General features: G+C 62.4%; 4 protein-coding genes and 3 non-coding genes across 9 annotated transcripts; 6 read left to right on the top strand and 1 right to left on the bottom strand.

Annotated features, from left to right (window-relative positions):
* Positions 1-363: 363 nt before the first annotated feature.
* On the top strand, positions 364-5390 carry EIF4A1 (eukaryotic translation initiation factor 4A1). 2 transcript variants are annotated; one of them, XM_004594788.3, is made up of 11 exons: positions 364-503; positions 1501-1549; positions 1904-2036; positions 2357-2496; positions 3064-3232; positions 3586-3695; positions 3814-3957; positions 4038-4175; positions 4259-4348; positions 4584-4663; positions 4752-5390. In XM_004594788.3, exons 1-11 carry the CDS (start codon positions 481-483, stop codon positions 4894-4896), a joined length of 1221 nt encoding a protein of 406 aa, XP_004594845.1. In that variant the 5' UTR covers positions 364-480; the 3' UTR covers positions 4897-5390. The 2 variants fall into 2 exon arrangements, with proteins under 2 accessions (XP_004594845.1, XP_058531804.1); XM_058675821.1 differs by lacking the exon at positions 364-503 and adding an exon at positions 817-957.
* LOC118759725 (small nucleolar RNA SNORA48) lies at positions 2720-2860 on the top strand. The gene has a single exon (XR_004996378.2). It is a non-coding gene; the product is annotated as a small nucleolar RNA SNORA48 (small nucleolar RNA).
* On the top strand, positions 3346-3485 carry LOC118759737 (small nucleolar RNA SNORD10). Its single transcript, XR_004996390.1, has one exon. It is a non-coding gene; the product is annotated as a small nucleolar RNA SNORD10 (small nucleolar RNA).
* LOC118759714 (small nucleolar RNA SNORA67) lies at positions 4389-4530 on the top strand. Its single transcript, XR_004996367.1, has one exon. It is a non-coding gene; the product is annotated as a small nucleolar RNA SNORA67 (small nucleolar RNA).
* A 485-nt stretch (positions 5391-5875) lies between the features above and the next one.
* On the top strand, positions 5876-7760 carry CD68 (CD68 molecule). Its single transcript, XM_004594909.2, has 6 exons — positions 5876-6017; positions 6095-6498; positions 6646-6765; positions 6853-6931; positions 7016-7186; positions 7490-7760. Exons 1-6 carry the CDS (start codon positions 5972-5974, stop codon positions 7624-7626), a joined length of 957 nt encoding a protein of 318 aa, XP_004594966.2. The 5' UTR covers positions 5876-5971; the 3' UTR covers positions 7627-7760.
* A 1606-nt stretch (positions 7761-9366) lies between these two features.
* MPDU1 (mannose-P-dolichol utilization defect 1) lies at positions 9367-11861 on the top strand. 2 transcript variants are annotated; one of them, XM_004594787.2, is made up of 7 exons: positions 9367-9531; positions 10349-10414; positions 10508-10640; positions 10802-10887; positions 10973-11091; positions 11169-11279; positions 11386-11861. In XM_004594787.2, exons 1-7 carry the CDS (start codon positions 9429-9431, stop codon positions 11512-11514), a joined length of 747 nt encoding a protein of 248 aa, XP_004594844.2. In that variant the 5' UTR covers positions 9367-9428; the 3' UTR covers positions 11515-11861. The 2 variants fall into 2 exon arrangements, with proteins under 2 accessions (XP_004594844.2, XP_058531337.1); XM_058675354.1 differs by lacking the exons at positions 9367-9531; positions 10349-10414 and having other exon boundaries at positions 10766-10887.
* A 72-nt stretch (positions 11862-11933) lies between these two features.
* Positions 11934-13394, bottom strand: SOX15 (SRY-box transcription factor 15). Its single transcript, XM_004594786.2, has 2 exons — positions 12661-13394; positions 11934-12105 (listed from the first exon to the last, which is right to left on the bottom strand). The coding sequence occupies exons 1-2, from the start codon at positions 13182-13184 to the stop codon at positions 11934-11936; spliced, it is 696 nt and encodes a 231-aa protein (XP_004594843.2). The 5' UTR covers positions 13185-13394.
* Positions 13395-14587: the final 1193 nt, after the last annotated feature.

The following is a 14587-nucleotide window of genomic DNA, read 5'->3' as shown; positions in this document are numbered from 1 at the left end:
GGGACTGAGCCCGCCAGCCCGGGCCGCCGTCACCCGGCGTGCGTCCCGGGGCCGCGGGGGCGAGGCTGGCGGAACCTGGCGCCCGAGGGCCCGGCGGTCCCCCAGGCTGAGGCCACGCCCCCTCGCGGGATAGGCTCGGCGGGGTCACGTGCTGGGGCGCCAGCGCCTCTGCACGTGTAAGGGTGCAGGGCCCCAAGATGGCTGCCAGGCCTCGAGGCCAGGCTTGGGTATGTCACTTCCGTGCCGGCGAGAAAGGCGGTGCGCTAGCCAATAAGGCGGCGGGGCGGGCCTTCACTTTGACAGGCGCTCAAGCCGTCCAATGGTGGCTGCGTGCCAAAGGGCCCGCGGACGGACGTCACGCCGAGTTGCCGAGCGCCGCCAGGCGGGCCGAGGCGGCCAGGCCAATGCGATGGCTGGGGCGGGGCCGGGCGCTCTATAAGTTGTCGATAGGCGGGCGCTCCGCCCTAGTTCCTAAGGATCATGTCTGCGAGCCAGGATTCCCGGTAAGGAAGCGCTTGCGGGAGGCTGGGGCTGCTCCGGCTGCCGCTCCCCGCCGAGGGCCCCGCTCCGCTCCAGGCCCACCAGGGAGGCGGGGAGACCCGAGTCGGGAGGCACGTCCGGGGCCCCGGGGAGGATGGCCGAGGCCGGGGCAGGAGGGCCGGGCCGCCGTGCGCCGAGGGCCGAGCGAGGGCGAGGCGCTGGCCTCCCGGGGCGGGCGAGGCGCGGACTGCGGGGTTCCGGCGGGCTCGGCTCGCGGCGGCGGGACGGGCGGAAGCCGGCCGTTCAGGGTGCTGGTTTTCTTGACGGCCAGGACCGAGCCTGACCCCGAGGAGCGGCCGCGTGAGGCAGCAGGAGCCCACCCGGCGGCGGGCGGGCGGGTCCATTTGGCCGCACGAGCCGGGCGAGTGGCACACTGCGGATGGGCAGGTCCGCTCCTGCGGGGGTGAGCGGCCGGAGGTACGGGAGGGCGGCGCCGGTCCGCGGCGGGGCGGGCGGGGGCGGGGCGGGGCGCCGAGCACATGGCGGCCTGCGGCGGTCCCCTCCCCGGCCCGCCGGGCTGCGGTGTTGTGCAATCTCCCCCGGCCCCTGGCTGGCGCGGCCGGGGCTCATTGTGCGCGAGCCGCCACCGCCCGCGGCCTCCCACATCCGGGCACCGCGCGGGGAGGGGGCCGGCCGGAGGGCGGAGTGACGTGGGGAAGCGAGGCGGAGGGCGGGACTTCCGGCGCGCGGGGCCTGGGAGCCCCGCGGGCCCGGGACACGTGGGCGGCGGTCAGCACTGCATCCGGCCCCCCAGCCCCCGGGTGTGCTTTCGTGGCGCGTGTCCTCCGCTGCTCGCAGGACAGGGCAAGAGGCCCGACGGGGCTGGAAGGGACTGCGGGGTGTCTGAGGGGGCGAGCTGATGGCATCGGACTTGACCGGCTGCTTGGTGTAGAGCCTTTGGGGATGCGTGATGTGCCGCGTGCGTCCGCAGGGCACCCAACCCGTGCTTTAAATCAACAGATCCAGAGACAATGGCCCCGATGGGATGGAGCCCGAAGGTGTCATTGAGGTGAGACTGAACCCTCCCGCTGCTGCCCACCCCCTTCCCTGGGCGTCCCTCGAGTGCTGTTCCCGGGCTTCTAGAACGGGAGACTTGGCAGGTTTGAGTTAGGACAGAGCTGAAGATGAATTTTGTGCGTGGGGTGACCTCGTACTCATAGGAAAGCTGGAGCGCATTGGAGTCTTCCCCGTGGTTTGTGGCGCATCGGTTTGTATTTTGTGTATCGGACCCACTTTTATAGCGGATCCTGCGTCTTAATCATCAGACTCCGTTCCTGTGAGCGGGCTCCCCTGCGGGTGAGCTGGAGTGTTGGCACAGCCAGAGCCCCAGGAAGTAAAAGCCCTCCTCCCTTGCTTCCCACAGAGTAACTGGAATGAGATCGTGGATAGCTTTGATGACATGAACCTCTCCGAGGCTCTGCTGCGCGGGATCTACGCCTATGGTTTCGAGAAGCCCTCTGCCATCCAGCAGCGGGCCATTCTTCCTTGTATCAAGGGTGAGGCCCCCACAACATATTTTGGAGTTGCCCTGAGCCTCGCAGGATTACTACGGGTAGATGGTTCCCACCTCCTACTGGCTGGGGACAAAGCAACTCCGTTTATCCCAGCTTGTATTTTGGTCTGTGCCCATGCCTGGGACATGTGGGCTCCTGGTCCTGTTTGCTAGCTTGGTGTGGTGTTTTCCTTGATTTGTCCCTACTGTGTGGTGATGAAGTATGGCTTGTGAAGCACTTTAGGCTTAATTCCTTGTTAATTTCATCATCAGGCATTTAAGTCAGGGCTTTGATTGTGAGACCTAATTTCTCTGTGTGTTTAGGTTATGATGTGATCGCTCAAGCCCAGTCTGGGACTGGGAAAACGGCCACATTTGCCATATCGATTTTGCAGCAGATAGAGCTGGACCTGAAGGCCACCCAGGCCCTGGTCCTAGCACCCACTCGTGAACTGGCCCAGCAGGTGAGTATGGCTCTGTGTACGGGAGGACTGACGCCAGGGGCATGTTCTGGAACAGATCCTTGGTTAGAGGAAGTAGGTTGCTGATTTTTCACCTCTGAAGATCTACTAGGTTACAATTATGTGGTATTTCCCACTTAAACACAACTGCTACTTCCTGGGTTAATGGGAAGATGGCTGGGCTGAGCCTTGACTGGCTGGGCAAGTTGGGTGACTGATCCCCGCCCGCCCCTGGCAATGGGCAAGGAGACATCTCGCTTGTGGTGTTGCTCTTCTATCAGCCAGGGGCAGAGCAGATGCAGTCCTTTGTTCATCCTAGCTTGATGCCTGTTGGTGGCCAGAGCTGTTTCATGCCTAGGGCACAGAACTGCATTTTGGGTCTTCGGCACGGGTGCCAGGGCTTGCAGTGGGGGATAAGGGTTTAATGGCCCATGTTTATGTCATGTGGTTCTTTGAACTGTGTTTAATGGAGTGAATTAAATGGGTCACAGTTTTCAACTGAGGGCTGCTGGAAAGCATGGAAAACATGGGTGTGGCTAACATTGGCACACCTGTCTTCCTCTGGTTCAGATACAAAAGGTGGTCATGGCATTAGGAGATTACATGGGTGCATCCTGTCATGCCTGCATTGGGGGTACCAACGTGCGTGCTGAGGTGCAGAAACTGCAAATGGAAGCTCCCCATATCATTGTGGGGACTCCTGGCCGTGTATTCGACATGCTTAACCGGAGATACCTGTGTGAGTAGCTCGATTTTCTGTCCCCTCCCCCCCAACTATATATATCTTACCGTGTGCTTTCCTCTTAGCCAGCCTCATTCCCAAGGCCTCCAGGCCTCCCTTCCCTGAAGGTTGCTCTGTGATGAACCCCATGCGTGTCATCTGAGCCATGGATTCCCTTGTCACCTCAGCCCAGGGAGTGTTCTACTTCCCAGGCTGTTGTCTGCCCTGTCGGGGAGTCCTGGCAAAGGATCAAACATCATACCCTGAGAGCAGATGGCCTCCCTTCCTCTTCGTGGAGGTGGCCTGTGCTGCCTGTTCGACAGGCTGCTACATGGTAGTTTCTTTTTTTTTCTCTTCCCCAATTTCTACAGCTCCCAAATATATCAAGATGTTTGTGCTGGATGAAGCTGATGAAATGTTAAGTCGTGGATTCAAGGACCAGATCTATGACATATTCCAAAAGCTCAACAGCAACACCCAGGTGAGAAAGGCTGGAAGGCCACATCTCACATAGAAACGCTGGGTACTGAGGAGCTGGGGAAAGGGGGCACAGGCACCATCAGGTGGCGCCTGCTCTGAGGCTCAACTTTCCCCATCAGGTGGTCTTGTTGTCGGCTACCATGCCTTCCGATGTGCTTGAAGTGACCAAGAAATTCATGAGGGACCCCATCCGGATTCTTGTCAAGAAGGAAGAATTGACCCTGGAGGGTATCCGCCAGTTCTACATCAACGTAGAACGAGAGGTGGGGCCTGGAGCAGGAGGCGGACCTTGGTGTAAGTAGCTGGGTATAGCCCCTGACTGATGTCTCTCCCCCACCTCCAGGAGTGGAAACTGGACACCCTGTGTGACTTATACGAAACCCTGACCATAACCCAGGCTGTCATCTTTATCAACACCCGAAGGAAGGTTGATTGGCTCACTGAGAAGATGCATGCCCGGGACTTCACAGTCTCTGCCATGGTGAGTTTTCTTGGGTTTGCAGACCTGGGGCAGGTGTTCCTGGAGCCTGTGTGCCTACTGTATCCTGCCATTTCCTCCCCCAGCACGGAGACATGGACCAGAAGGAACGAGATGTGATCATGAGGGAGTTCCGCTCAGGCTCCAGCCGAGTGCTCATCACCACCGACCTGCTGGTGAGTAAAAGCCTTGCCGGGCTGCGGAGGAGGGCGTCAGGTCCAAGGTGATTCCCTCTTCCACGGGGCCTGACCAGTGCCTCCGTCTGGAAAGTAGCAACTTGGAAGAGCACGCGGCATGCCCGAAGACTGGGGCCCAGGGCGTGCTGGCTTCCTGTGCCTGCCTTCGGCTGCCTACATGCACAGCAGTGATCACTGTTCCCTCGCCGCCTCACTGAATTCTCTCCCTTTGCAGGCCAGAGGCATTGATGTACAACAAGTTTCTTTAGTCATCAACTACGACCTTCCCACAAACAGGGAAAACTACATCCACAGGTGAGTGTAGGTCTGAACTTCCTGTCCAACCCCCTTAATTCCTAGCTGGAGGTTTTTCAGACATGTCTTCCACACCCCTGTCTTTCAGAATTGGGCGTGGTGGACGATTTGGCCGTAAGGGTGTGGCCATTAATATGGTGACAGAGGAAGACAAGAGGACTCTCCGAGACATTGAGACCTTCTACAACACTTCCATTGAGGAGATGCCCCTCAATGTTGCTGATCTCATCTGAAGGGTTGGCCTGCTACGGAGCCCCCACCTGGGGTTCAGTCCTTCAGGGGTTGAGGAGCAGCAGGAGGGAGGAGGGGAGGGAGCCAAGGGATGGACATCTTGTCATTTTTTTTTCTTTGAATAAATGTCACTTTTTGAGGCAAAAGAAGGAACCGTGAACATTCTAGAAACCCTTTTCTTTGGGGTAGGCTCGTGCCCCAGGCGTCGTCTCCAAAAAACACTAACCGTTTCCCCAACCTAGTTACCTCCAGGTCCCAGAGGCTCTCCCTTCCCAGCTGAATTCTTCCAGACTTGATGTAGGGGTTCTCCAAGACATTCAACCTCCTGTGCTAGACCAAAAAGTGCAGGCAGGCACCAGTGAGGTTGCCCAGTGGTTGAACCCAGCTGCGGGAGCAAGGGAGATAAAATGGTAGCCATTTTTACATTGTTTTGTATAGTATTTATTGATTCAGGAAGCAAACTCAAAATTCTGAATAAAATGACTTGGAAACTGCCTGTTTGGGCTTCTCATTTCTTCCTTTCCTCTGCCTGCTACTGGGTGTATCAAGGACCCCCAACAACAGCCAGACAGTTTTTAGCTGTGGGCTTCATGTTGACTGCCTAAAAGTCCTGGAAAATGTTTTGACACAAGAGAAAGTGTACTAGGGGAATGTGACCCACTGAAGGGTTGGGTATCTGCTGTCAAGTGCATCACATGTCTCCACTAAGATGGGAGAGGAATCGTGTCCGGGGGAATGAAGGTTGTAGCTCCCTGCACCTGAGCCAATTATAACCACTTCAGCTCCCTGCCAATCAGCTGCATCCTAGCTCCAGCTCACTCTCTATTCGTGTGCTGGGCTCTGAAACCTCCCACTTAGGGTGCTGGGGCCAATAGACAGTCCCCTAACCAATGACCAGTGACTAAGAGATGGGTGGCTGGGGCTGCGGTTCCTGAGTCAGGTTAGGGGTGGGATTATCTTGCAGGAAGTAAGACATTTCGTTTCCTCCTCTTCCGAGAGAGAGAGAAGGCTGGAGGAAAAGGGTTGAGCAACTGGTTTCCAGTTAAGAGTTGGACTTTGAAGCAGACTGGTCTCGCCATGAAGCTGCCGGTGCTTTTCGTGGCTTTGCTGGGGCTGCAAGCAGGTAAGGAGCCGGGCAGAGGAGGGGGAGCACTGGGAAGCTGCTTGTCTGGGGGCACTGACCAGCCTCTCTGCTGGAAGCCCAGGGGACAGGGGAAGCCTGGCCTCACAAGAAGTCGGCCACTCTGCTGCCATCCTTCACGGTGACGCCTACGGCGACAGAGAGCACGGCAACTCCGGGAACAACCAGCCACTGGACTAGCAAGAGCCCCCACACCACCACCCCGGGCACCACCAGCCACAGACCCACCACGAGCCATGGGAATGTCACAGCCCACCCCACAACCAGCACCACCACCAAGACCACCTCAGCACTCCCCACCAGCCACCTTCCCCCAGGCCCACCGCCACCCTCTCCCAGCCCCAGCCCAGGCTCCAGGGAGGCCATTGGAAACTACACATGGAGGAATGGCTCACAGCCCTGCGTCCAGCTCCAAGCCAGCATTCAGATCCGGGTCCTGTACCCAACCCAAAGCGGAGGACAGGTGAGGCTGAAGGAGTCGGAGGGCACAACAGGCCAGCGGCCAGTCGTGCTGCGGTTCGCGGGGAGTGGGGGAAGAGGAAGAGGAGGGGTGGGGACAGAAGGAGAAGCCCTGCAGTCTCATGACCACTTGCACCTTCCACTTCCTCAGGCGTGGGGCATCTCTGTGCTGAACCCCAATAAAACCAAAGCCCTGGGGAGCTGTGAGGGTCCCCATCCCCACCTGCTTCTCTCCTTCCCCTGTGGACAGCTCAGCCTGGGGTTCACACAGGTACTTCTCACTGCCCCTCCGCCCCTCCCACGGCCCCTACCCACCCTCTGGGGACATGGTTGTCACGCCCTGCCGTTAACCTTGCAGGACCCAAAGCAAAGCCAGAGCGCGGTCTACCTGAGCTATATGGCTGTGGAGTACAACGTGACCTTTCCCCAGGCAGCCCGTGAGTCTCTCCTGCCCGAACGGACTAAGTTGGGGGGCGGGGGCGGGGGCAGCGGCGGTACCTGAGCCCCTCTCCCTACTCCAGGGTCCACGTTCTCCGCTCGGAACGCTTCCCTCCGCGATCTCCAGGCACCCCTGGGCCGGAGCTTCAGCTGCAGCAACGCCAGCATTGCCGTCTCCCCAGCACTGCACCTGGACCTGCTCTCCGTCAGGGTCCAAGCTGCTCAGCTGCCACCGACAGGCATCTTTGGGCCAAGTAAGACCCCTCCCCAAATTGCCCCCTGCGCCCAAGGCTGCTTCAACAGGCCCGCACTGACACCGGTCCCCACCCACTTAGGCCGCATCTTTTCCACTCTGCCAGTATGTCAGGGACCTGGTGCAATTTGGGACTGTTCACTGGAAGCTCCTAGAGGTGTCCGGGGCTTCCTCCTCCCCTCAGGGCCACCGGCCCCCCAGCTTCCACCAGCCGTCAGGTGCTTTCTGCTGCAAGTCCTCTTCAACCTCCCGAAGCCCCCAGCCCCTCTACGCCTCCGTGCCAACCACACTATCTTCCGACCAGGTTTCTCTTGTCCCGCCGACCAGCCGTCTATCCTGCTGCCTCTCATCATCGGCCTGATCCTCCTCGGCCTCCTCATCCTGGTACTTGTGGCCTTCTGTGTCGCCCGGAGACGCCCGTCTGCCTACCAGGCCCTCTGAACCCCAACCCCCAAAGGCCCTCAGTCCTGGGGGCACCAGTGGTCACGTTACCTCCCCAGACAGCTGACTCAGGGACACGAGTTCTCTTCCTCCCATGATTCCCAGCAACAGTGGACTGACTGTGTGCTCGTGGGTGGCACCCAGCCCCCCGGGGAAGGGCCGTAAAACCTCTGGTCCTCGGGCTCCCCTGTCCTGACAGGATTAAAAGCAGTGAGTCTGCTGTCACATGCCTCCCTGGGCTGACTCAGGGCCGTGTGCAGCCGTGGTGACGGCTGGGGCGTGCGCAGCTGGAGTGGGCTGCGCCGGGCCCGGTCCCTCTCCTGGGGCCTTCAGCCCCTGTCCTCCAGCCCCTGTCCTCCAGCCCCTGTCCCCGTGCAGCCCCTGTCCCCGTGCAGCCCGTCCCCGTGCAGCCCCTGTCCTCCAGCCCCTGTCCTCGTGCAGCCCCTGTCCCCGTGCAGCCCCTGTCCTCCAGCCCCTGTCCTCCAGCCCCTGTCCCCGTGCAGCCCCTGTCCCCGTGCAGCCCCTGTCCTCCAGCCCCTGTCCCCGTGCAGCCCCTGTCCTCCAGCCCCTGTCCCCGTGCAGCCCCTGTCCCCGTGCAGCCCCTGTCCTCCAGCCCCTGTCCTCCAGCCCCTGTCCCCGTGCAGCCCCTGTCCCCGTGCAGCCCCTGTCCTCCAGCCCCTGTCCCCGTGCAGCCCCTGTCCCCATGCAGCCCCTGTCCCCGTGCAGCCCCTGTCCTCCAGCCCCTGTCCTCCAGCCCCTGTCCCCGTGCAGCCCCTGTCCCCGTGCAGCCCCTGTCCCCGTGCAGCCCCTGTCCCCGTGCAGCCCCTGTCCTCCAGCCCCTGTCCTCCAGCCCCTGTCCTCCAGCCCCTGTCCTCCAGCCCCTGTCCTCCAGCCCCTGTCCTCCAGCCCCCTGTCCTCCAGCCCCTGTCCTCCAGCCCCTGTCCCCGTGCAGCCCCTGTCCCCGTGCAGCCCCTGTCCTCCAGTCCCGTCCCCGAGCACCCGGGCACAGCTGGCCCCGGCACAGGGCGCGCCGGCAGTTTCACTTCCCAGCCCCCCAGCACGCGCAGCGGCCTGCCCCGTCCGCGGGCGAGCCCAGGGCTCCAGGCGGGGCTGCGGCCGCTCCCCGGGCCGCAGGACGGGGCCGCGGGTGGGCACGGCGGCCTGTCTCCGGCACAGGGGCAGCCGGCTGCACCCCCGTGGGGCACGGGTGGGTGTCCCGCAGGGCGGCGGGGCCCGCGCGTGCTGGGGTGCGGGCGGCGTCGGCGCGGGGCTCCGGGCGCGCCTTCCCGCCAGGCCCGGGGACAGGCGGCAGGAGCACGGCGTGCGCCGGGCCTCAGGGCCTCGTTCCCTCCGGACACGCCAGGAGCACGGAGGCCACCGACAGCAGCCCCGCCCAACGCCATGCTAGAGATTCACGCTCCTTCTTTCCCCACGTAAAACGATACGCGTGTAAAGTTGGCCACGAGCAGACAAGATGGCGTCTGGTGGGCGGAGCAGAGAAAGGCCGTGGGATATATCTCGCTTCCCAAGTGGAAGCGTAAACAAAAGCGCGAGAGAGCTAACTGCGCAAGCGCAGAGCTCTGACATGCTTTAAAATTCCAAGAGCGGGGCGCGTCCACACGAGGTCTCTGAGCGAGATCTATTTCACGCCACTGGAGCGAGGGTAGCGTAAGAAGCGGCGAAAATGGGGTGGAGCGAGCGGCTTAAGTTATCGCGAGATGGGAGGTGGATTGCTCAGGGCGCGCATGCGCAGTGCCAATCGATGACCGCCTGAGGAGACTGGCGGAAGTTACCTTTGCAACATGGCGTCGGAGCTAGACGTTCCGCTCAAACGGGTGCTGGTGCCGCTCCTTTTACCTGAGAAATGCTACGACCGACTTTTCGTCCAGTGGGACTTGCTTCATGGTGAGTTTGAATCAGCGACCGCTAGCCAATAAAGTGGCAGCGGCGGCGGCGAGCGGAAGACGCGTCCCTAGAGGGCGGAAGTGGCGCCGGGAGGGGGTCGGCCGCCGGGCTGGGACGGAGAGCGGCGGAGCGGAAGGCCCCGGTTGGCGGGACGATGGTGGCATCGACAGCCGGTGACGCGTGGCCTCGGACGCGAGCCCCGTCCACGCCGCCTCGCTCTGCGCCCACGGGCCCTGCCAGGCTGCGCCGCCGTGGGCCGTGCGGGACGAGCCTGCAGGGCCGCCAGGCAGTCCGAGGCTCGGGTTGTGCAGCGGGCTAGGCGCTGTGTGCGGCGTCGCCAGCCTTGAGGCCGGCCCTGCCTTCCACGTGGAGCTGCCAAGGCGCCGCTGGGGCAGCAGGTGGTGGCCGCCAGGGGCTTGGGCGCCTGCAGCTGCGCCGGCCACCCGGATTTCGAGTTCCGGGCTCCTGCTTTCAGCCCAGTCCGGCCCAGCCCTGGCCGTTGCTGCCGTTTGGCAGTCGGCACCAGCGGGCGGAAGAGCCCTCCCTGCCCGACTTAGAGATCGGTACGTCTAGAGAGAAAGTCAAGGCCGGGCAAGCAAGCGTGAGGGCCGCCTGCGAAGCCTCACAGGTGGCAGGAATGTAGGGGCTTCTCAGAGGGAGCCGCAGGGACCCGGTGCCCACAGCAGCCGGGAGCCCGGGCACCCGGTGCCAGCGTCCCCCGCAGGTGGGGCCAGCGGAGCCGGCAGCTGCTGCCAGCCCGAGCAGAGGCAGGGCTTGAAGTCAGGCCTCCTCCCCTGCTTCCCTCTTTTTCTCTTAGTGCCCTGCCTCAAGACCCTCCTCAGCAAGGGGCTGGGGCTGGGCATCGTGGCCGGCTCGCTGCTGGGTATGTACCTGAGGGCCGGGCAGGGCTGCCCCAGCGGGAAGCGGGCTGGGTGCCTGCAGCCCATGGTGGAGCTGCGCGCTGCTCTCCCCGCAGTGAAGCTGCCCCAGGTATTTAAACTCCTGCGAGCCAAGAGCGCGGAAGGGCTGAGTCTCCAGTCGGTGGTGCTGGACCTGGTGGCGCTGACGGGGACTGTGGTCTACAGCGTCACCCACGGCTTCCCGTTCAGGTGAGGGGCCCACCCTTCGGCCCCCACCGTGGGCAGTCAGCCCGGGGCCCCTGGAGGGAGATGATAAAGACAGAACGACCTTCCCCCGTGGACAGGCAATGGAGGCTTTGCCTGCCTCTTTCCAGGCCTGCCTTTTTCCTTCCCAACTCTTGACCCCACAGCTCTTGGGGCGAAGCCCTGTTCCTGATGCTCCAGACGCTCACCATCTGCTTCCTGGTCATGCACTACCGAGGACAGAGCGCCAGAGGTGCTGGGGACTCAGCCAGGGGCGGGCCTCCGCCGTGGACGGGTGCCGAGAGGTGCTGAGGCCCTGCCTGTGTCCTACACCCTAGGCGCGGCTTTCCTCGCCTTCTACGCCCTCCTCCTGCTGGGCCTGCTGTCACCGCTCACCCCCTCGGCTGTCATCACTCTGCTGCAGGCCTCCAACATGCCTGCTGTGGTGGCAGGCAAGGTGGGTCCTGTGGGAGCACCAGACTGGGGATGAGGAAATCGAGGCGAGGATACCAAAGGTCTCACGTCCTTCTCTAGCTGCTCCAGGCGGCCACCAACTACCGCAACGGGCACACAGGCCAGCTCTCGGCCATCACTGTCTTCCTGCTCTTCGGGGGCTCCCTCACCCGAATCTTCACCTCCATTCAGGTGAACGCACCCCTTCCCCACCTCCGAGGGCCAGTGTGCCTCCCTCGGAGTAGTGCTTTGGGGCGCTGCTACAGGCTGACTGACCCTAGTTGCCTCTCACAACCAGGAAACCGGAGACTACCTCATGGCTGGCGTCTTTGTGGTCTCCTCCCTCTGCAACGGCCTCATCGCTGCCCAAGTCCTCCTCTACTGGAACGCCAAGATCCCTGGCAAAGAGCCAAAGAAGGAGCAGTAGGGCCACTGGCAGCCACTGGGGGTGCTGCGTGCCCTGCGCCCTGAGCCAGGCTGTGGAATTGTTCTCCATCTCTCTGCAGTTGGGGACTTCTGAGCCAGACCCTTAGTCAGGACCGGGACCTTGTGGCGACGTGCCTGGGATTTGCCCCCTAGAGCAGCAGTCCCCACCCCTTGCTCTCCGGGGTGGTGGGCCTGAGGAGGTGCTGGTGGCCTGAACCCCACTGCGTGTGGGGGAAAACGGGCAGGATGACTCAGGCAGGGCCTGGGGTGGAGGTTTCTGCCCTGGCAGGTCCAGGAGGGAGGCGGGAAGGATGGAGGATGGGACATTAAAGACTCCAAGGCAGCTGACTGGTTGGCTAATACAAAACTGCTTTATAGAAACAGGTGTGCGTGGGGGGGGGGTCCCCACATCCATGTGGGTCAGAGGTGGGTGAGGGGCAGGGGAGCGCCGGGCAGCGGGGAGCTGTAGGGAGCTGCGGAGCCAGGGGCTGGGTAGGGCTTGTAGGAGGGCAGCAGCTGGGCTGTGAGCTGCTCTGGGTCGCTCTGAGGGGCGGAGCAGGGCAGGGGCGCCTCAGCTTTGTAGTGGGAGGAGCTGCAGAGAGAGAAAGGAGTGGGGTTACAGGTTGTTTGCTGCTGGGAACCCCAGGACAGGGCAGGGGTACAGTCTGTCCCCCACCCAGCCCGCTGGCTGCAGCGGGTGTGGAACCAACCCCACAGATGGCACGCAGAGCAGCCCAGCCCTGTCAGGGCACGCTCCAGCTCCGACTTGCATGCATGCTGGGCGCTGTTCCCATTTTGGGGCAGCATGCCAGGAAGGGGCACGATGGGCTTGGCCGCTGCTTGCACTAGGCGGGAAGGGGCCGTGAGAGGAAGCTGGGTCACATGCGGGCCAGAAGCAGGACATGGCGGGAGATGCCAGGAACCAGCCTGCAGGGTCTGTGCGCCGCACCTGTAGGGCGGCCACCTGGCTGAGACTGGAATGTCCTCATTGGGGAAAGCTGAACCACCGGGACCCACCCTGCCTACCCAGCTCCCTGAGGGTACAGGAGAGGGCAGCTGCCCAGTGGCCTCTGCTGGGGCGGGTTCAGGTCTCCCTCCCTCTCCCAGGTTCGGAGCCAGACGCCAGCTTCCTCTCCTCGGTACTCACCTGTAGTGGCCCGGCAGGTAGGCTGAGTAGTTGGGGGGCTGGTACCCAAAACCCCTGCTCACTGGGGTGGTCACGAAACTTGGTCCCCAGGGCTGGCCGCCGTTTCCTTGGCTGGCATTCACTGGCCCAGCGCCCGTGTTCTTGGTCTTGCGCCGAGGTCGGTACTTGTAGTCGGGGTAGTCGCGCAGGTGCCGGGCGCGGAGCCGCTTGGCCTCCTCCACGAAGGGCCGCTTCTCGTCCTCGCCCAGCAGCTTCCACTGCGCGCCCAGGCGCTTGGAGATCTCCGAGTTGTGCATCTTGGGGTTCTGCTGCGCCATCTGGCGGCGCTGAGCGGAGCTCCACACCATGAAGGCGTTCATGGGCCGCTTCACCTTTTCCTGGGGCAGCCCGGCACAGACCGGGGCTCCCGGGCTGCCAGCGCCCTCCGGCTCCTGGAGTCCCAAACTTGGGGAGTTGGTGTCTGCTGGGGGAGCAGGAGGCTCCAGGCTCCAGGCCTGGGTGTGAGAGGATCCAGGTAGTGCCATGGGGAGGCAGAAAGGCGTCCTAAAGGCGGTCCCCTCCGGGTGAGCTGTGACCCTTATATGTGTCCTCCCCAGACTGAGTCACAGACAAGGAAAGCCGGGTCCTTGGAAGGCGCAGGCCACCTGCAAGTCCGGAGTTCTTGAAATGGAGTCTTTGCTCCCAGCCAATCTGGCACGCCTTGTAGAGCCGGAGGCAGGACCTGCTGGCCGGTGTCCCTGGAGAGGTGTTCTTTTTTCAAAGTCCCCCCACCGACCCCCGTCCCTGCTGCTGTAACCCGACTGACAAACCTTCTGGGAAGGTGAGAAGCGCTGCTCCGTGGGTCCCCAGCGTCGCGGCTGCTGCCTAGGCGCCCTGGTGCCGCAGGGCTCTCGCACCTGGGCTGGATCTGAGGCTGGCGGGCCAGACGCAGGAACAGCTTTAAACTGACTCCTCCCCAGCCCCTCCCAGAGCGTGGCCTCCAACACCCCTTTCTCCCGGAGGCCAAGCTGGTGTCCTGTTCTTCCCAGCCCCTAACACTTCCCGCAGGCCACCACACCCCCTCCCCACCCAAGGCCCAGCTATCTGAGCTGTCGGGCCTAGCAGCCCTTGCTGATTGTGGGCCCTCCCTTCTTAAAGACCAGCAATCTCAATCTGATTCTCTTCCATTGTGGGATCTAGCACAGGCTGATCCAATACCCTGAGGGTCAGGATTGTGCTAAACCCAATTTGGAAGCAATCCACCCCCACCCTAACCCTTTTTCTGGTGGCAGTGGTTCCTTAAACACCAGCCTGGCCTGCCCCTGGGGCCAGGAAGGCCAACAGGGAGGCAGGCCATTTTTGTCTCCTGAGTCATCCCAGCAGGTGCTTGGGGGTAGGAGTGAAACTTCTCCAGATGAGAAAACTTAAGCCCTGCTCCAGCTTGCAACCCCCAAATCCAACTTGCCCAAGCCTACAGGTTCTGAAAGTAAAATCAGCATCAGTGTGGCAGGCAAGCTAGGACACCCAAGACAACATCCAAGAGGCGAGAGGAGGCTGTGAGGATGCTGGAACCAGGACGATAACCCATCCAGGAGGCCTGGCCACCTGGCTTGCAGTCCAACTGCTGCCATGTGGGGAACTCTGCTCCCCCATTCTGCCCAAGCCCAGCCCAAGCCCCAGGCCTCAGGTAATCCGATTAAACATCCTCTTTGGCTCTCAGCTCCCAGTGGCCCTGCCTAGCCCCTGCTGCGGTGACTCAGGGTATGGGAGGGGCCTGGCTCCCTCAAGCAGCCAGGGCAGGATGCCTTCCTCTGGACCTGGAGGGTACCTGAGCCTGAAGATAGCATTGGCAGGAACTCCAAAGCCCACCCTCGGCTCCGGGGAGGAGCAGCAGGTGCAGAGGCACAGGAGAGCACCCAGGGCCGCGCGGAGCAACATGGAGCAGCAG

This window comes from Ochotona princeps, chromosome 17 (genome assembly GCF_030435755.1).
Source record: "Ochotona princeps isolate mOchPri1 chromosome 17, mOchPri1.hap1, whole genome shotgun sequence".
NCBI lineage: Eukaryota > Metazoa > Chordata > Mammalia > Lagomorpha > Ochotonidae > Ochotona > Ochotona princeps.
This window is presented reverse-complemented; position numbering and strand designations above follow the sequence as displayed.

What these genes read in the sequence shown, in the direction of transcription:
- EIF4A1 (XM_058675821.1), top strand. Translation starts at nt 920, where the DNA reads ATGGGCAGGTCCGCTCCTGCGGGGGTGAGCGGCCGGAG. An exon ending in GCTTAACCGGAGATACCTGT is followed by an intron (nt 3,233 to 3,585) that starts GTGAGTAGCTCG and finishes CAATTTCTACAG; the next exon opens with CTCCCAAATATATCAAGATG. An exon ending in AGGGAAAACTACATCCACAG is followed by an intron (nt 4,664 to 4,751) that starts GTGAGTGTAGGT and finishes CCTGTCTTTCAG; the next exon opens with AATTGGGCGTGGTGGACGAT.
- CD68 (XM_004594909.2), top strand. Translation starts at nt 5,972, where the DNA reads ATGAAGCTGCCGGTGCTTTTCGTGGCTTTGCTGGGGCTGCAAGCAG. An exon ending in CAACCCAAAGCGGAGGACAG is followed by an intron (nt 6,499 to 6,645) that starts GTGAGGCTGAAG and finishes CCACTTCCTCAG; the next exon opens with GCGTGGGGCATCTCTGTGCT. An exon ending in TCAGCCTGGGGTTCACACAG is followed by an intron (nt 6,766 to 6,852) that starts GTACTTCTCACT and finishes TTAACCTTGCAG; the next exon opens with GACCCAAAGCAAAGCCAGAG.
- MPDU1 (XM_004594787.2), top strand. Translation starts at nt 9,429, where the DNA reads ATGGCGTCGGAGCTAGACGTTCCGCTCAAACGGGTGCTGGTGCCGCTC. An exon ending in CCGAGGACAGAGCGCCAGAG is followed by an intron (nt 10,888 to 10,972) that starts GTGCTGGGGACT and finishes CCTACACCCTAG; the next exon opens with GCGCGGCTTTCCTCGCCTTC. An exon ending in GAATCTTCACCTCCATTCAG is followed by an intron (nt 11,280 to 11,385) that starts GTGAACGCACCC and finishes TCTCACAACCAG; the next exon opens with GAAACCGGAGACTACCTCAT.
- SOX15 (XM_004594786.2), bottom strand. Translation starts at nt 13,184, where the DNA reads ATGGCACTACCTGGATCCTCTCACACCCAGGCCTGGAGCCTGGAGCCT. An exon ending in TACCTGCCGGGCCACTACAG is followed by an intron (nt 12,106 to 12,660) that starts GTGAGTACCGAG and finishes CTCTCTCTGCAG; the next exon opens with CTCCTCCCACTACAAAGCTG.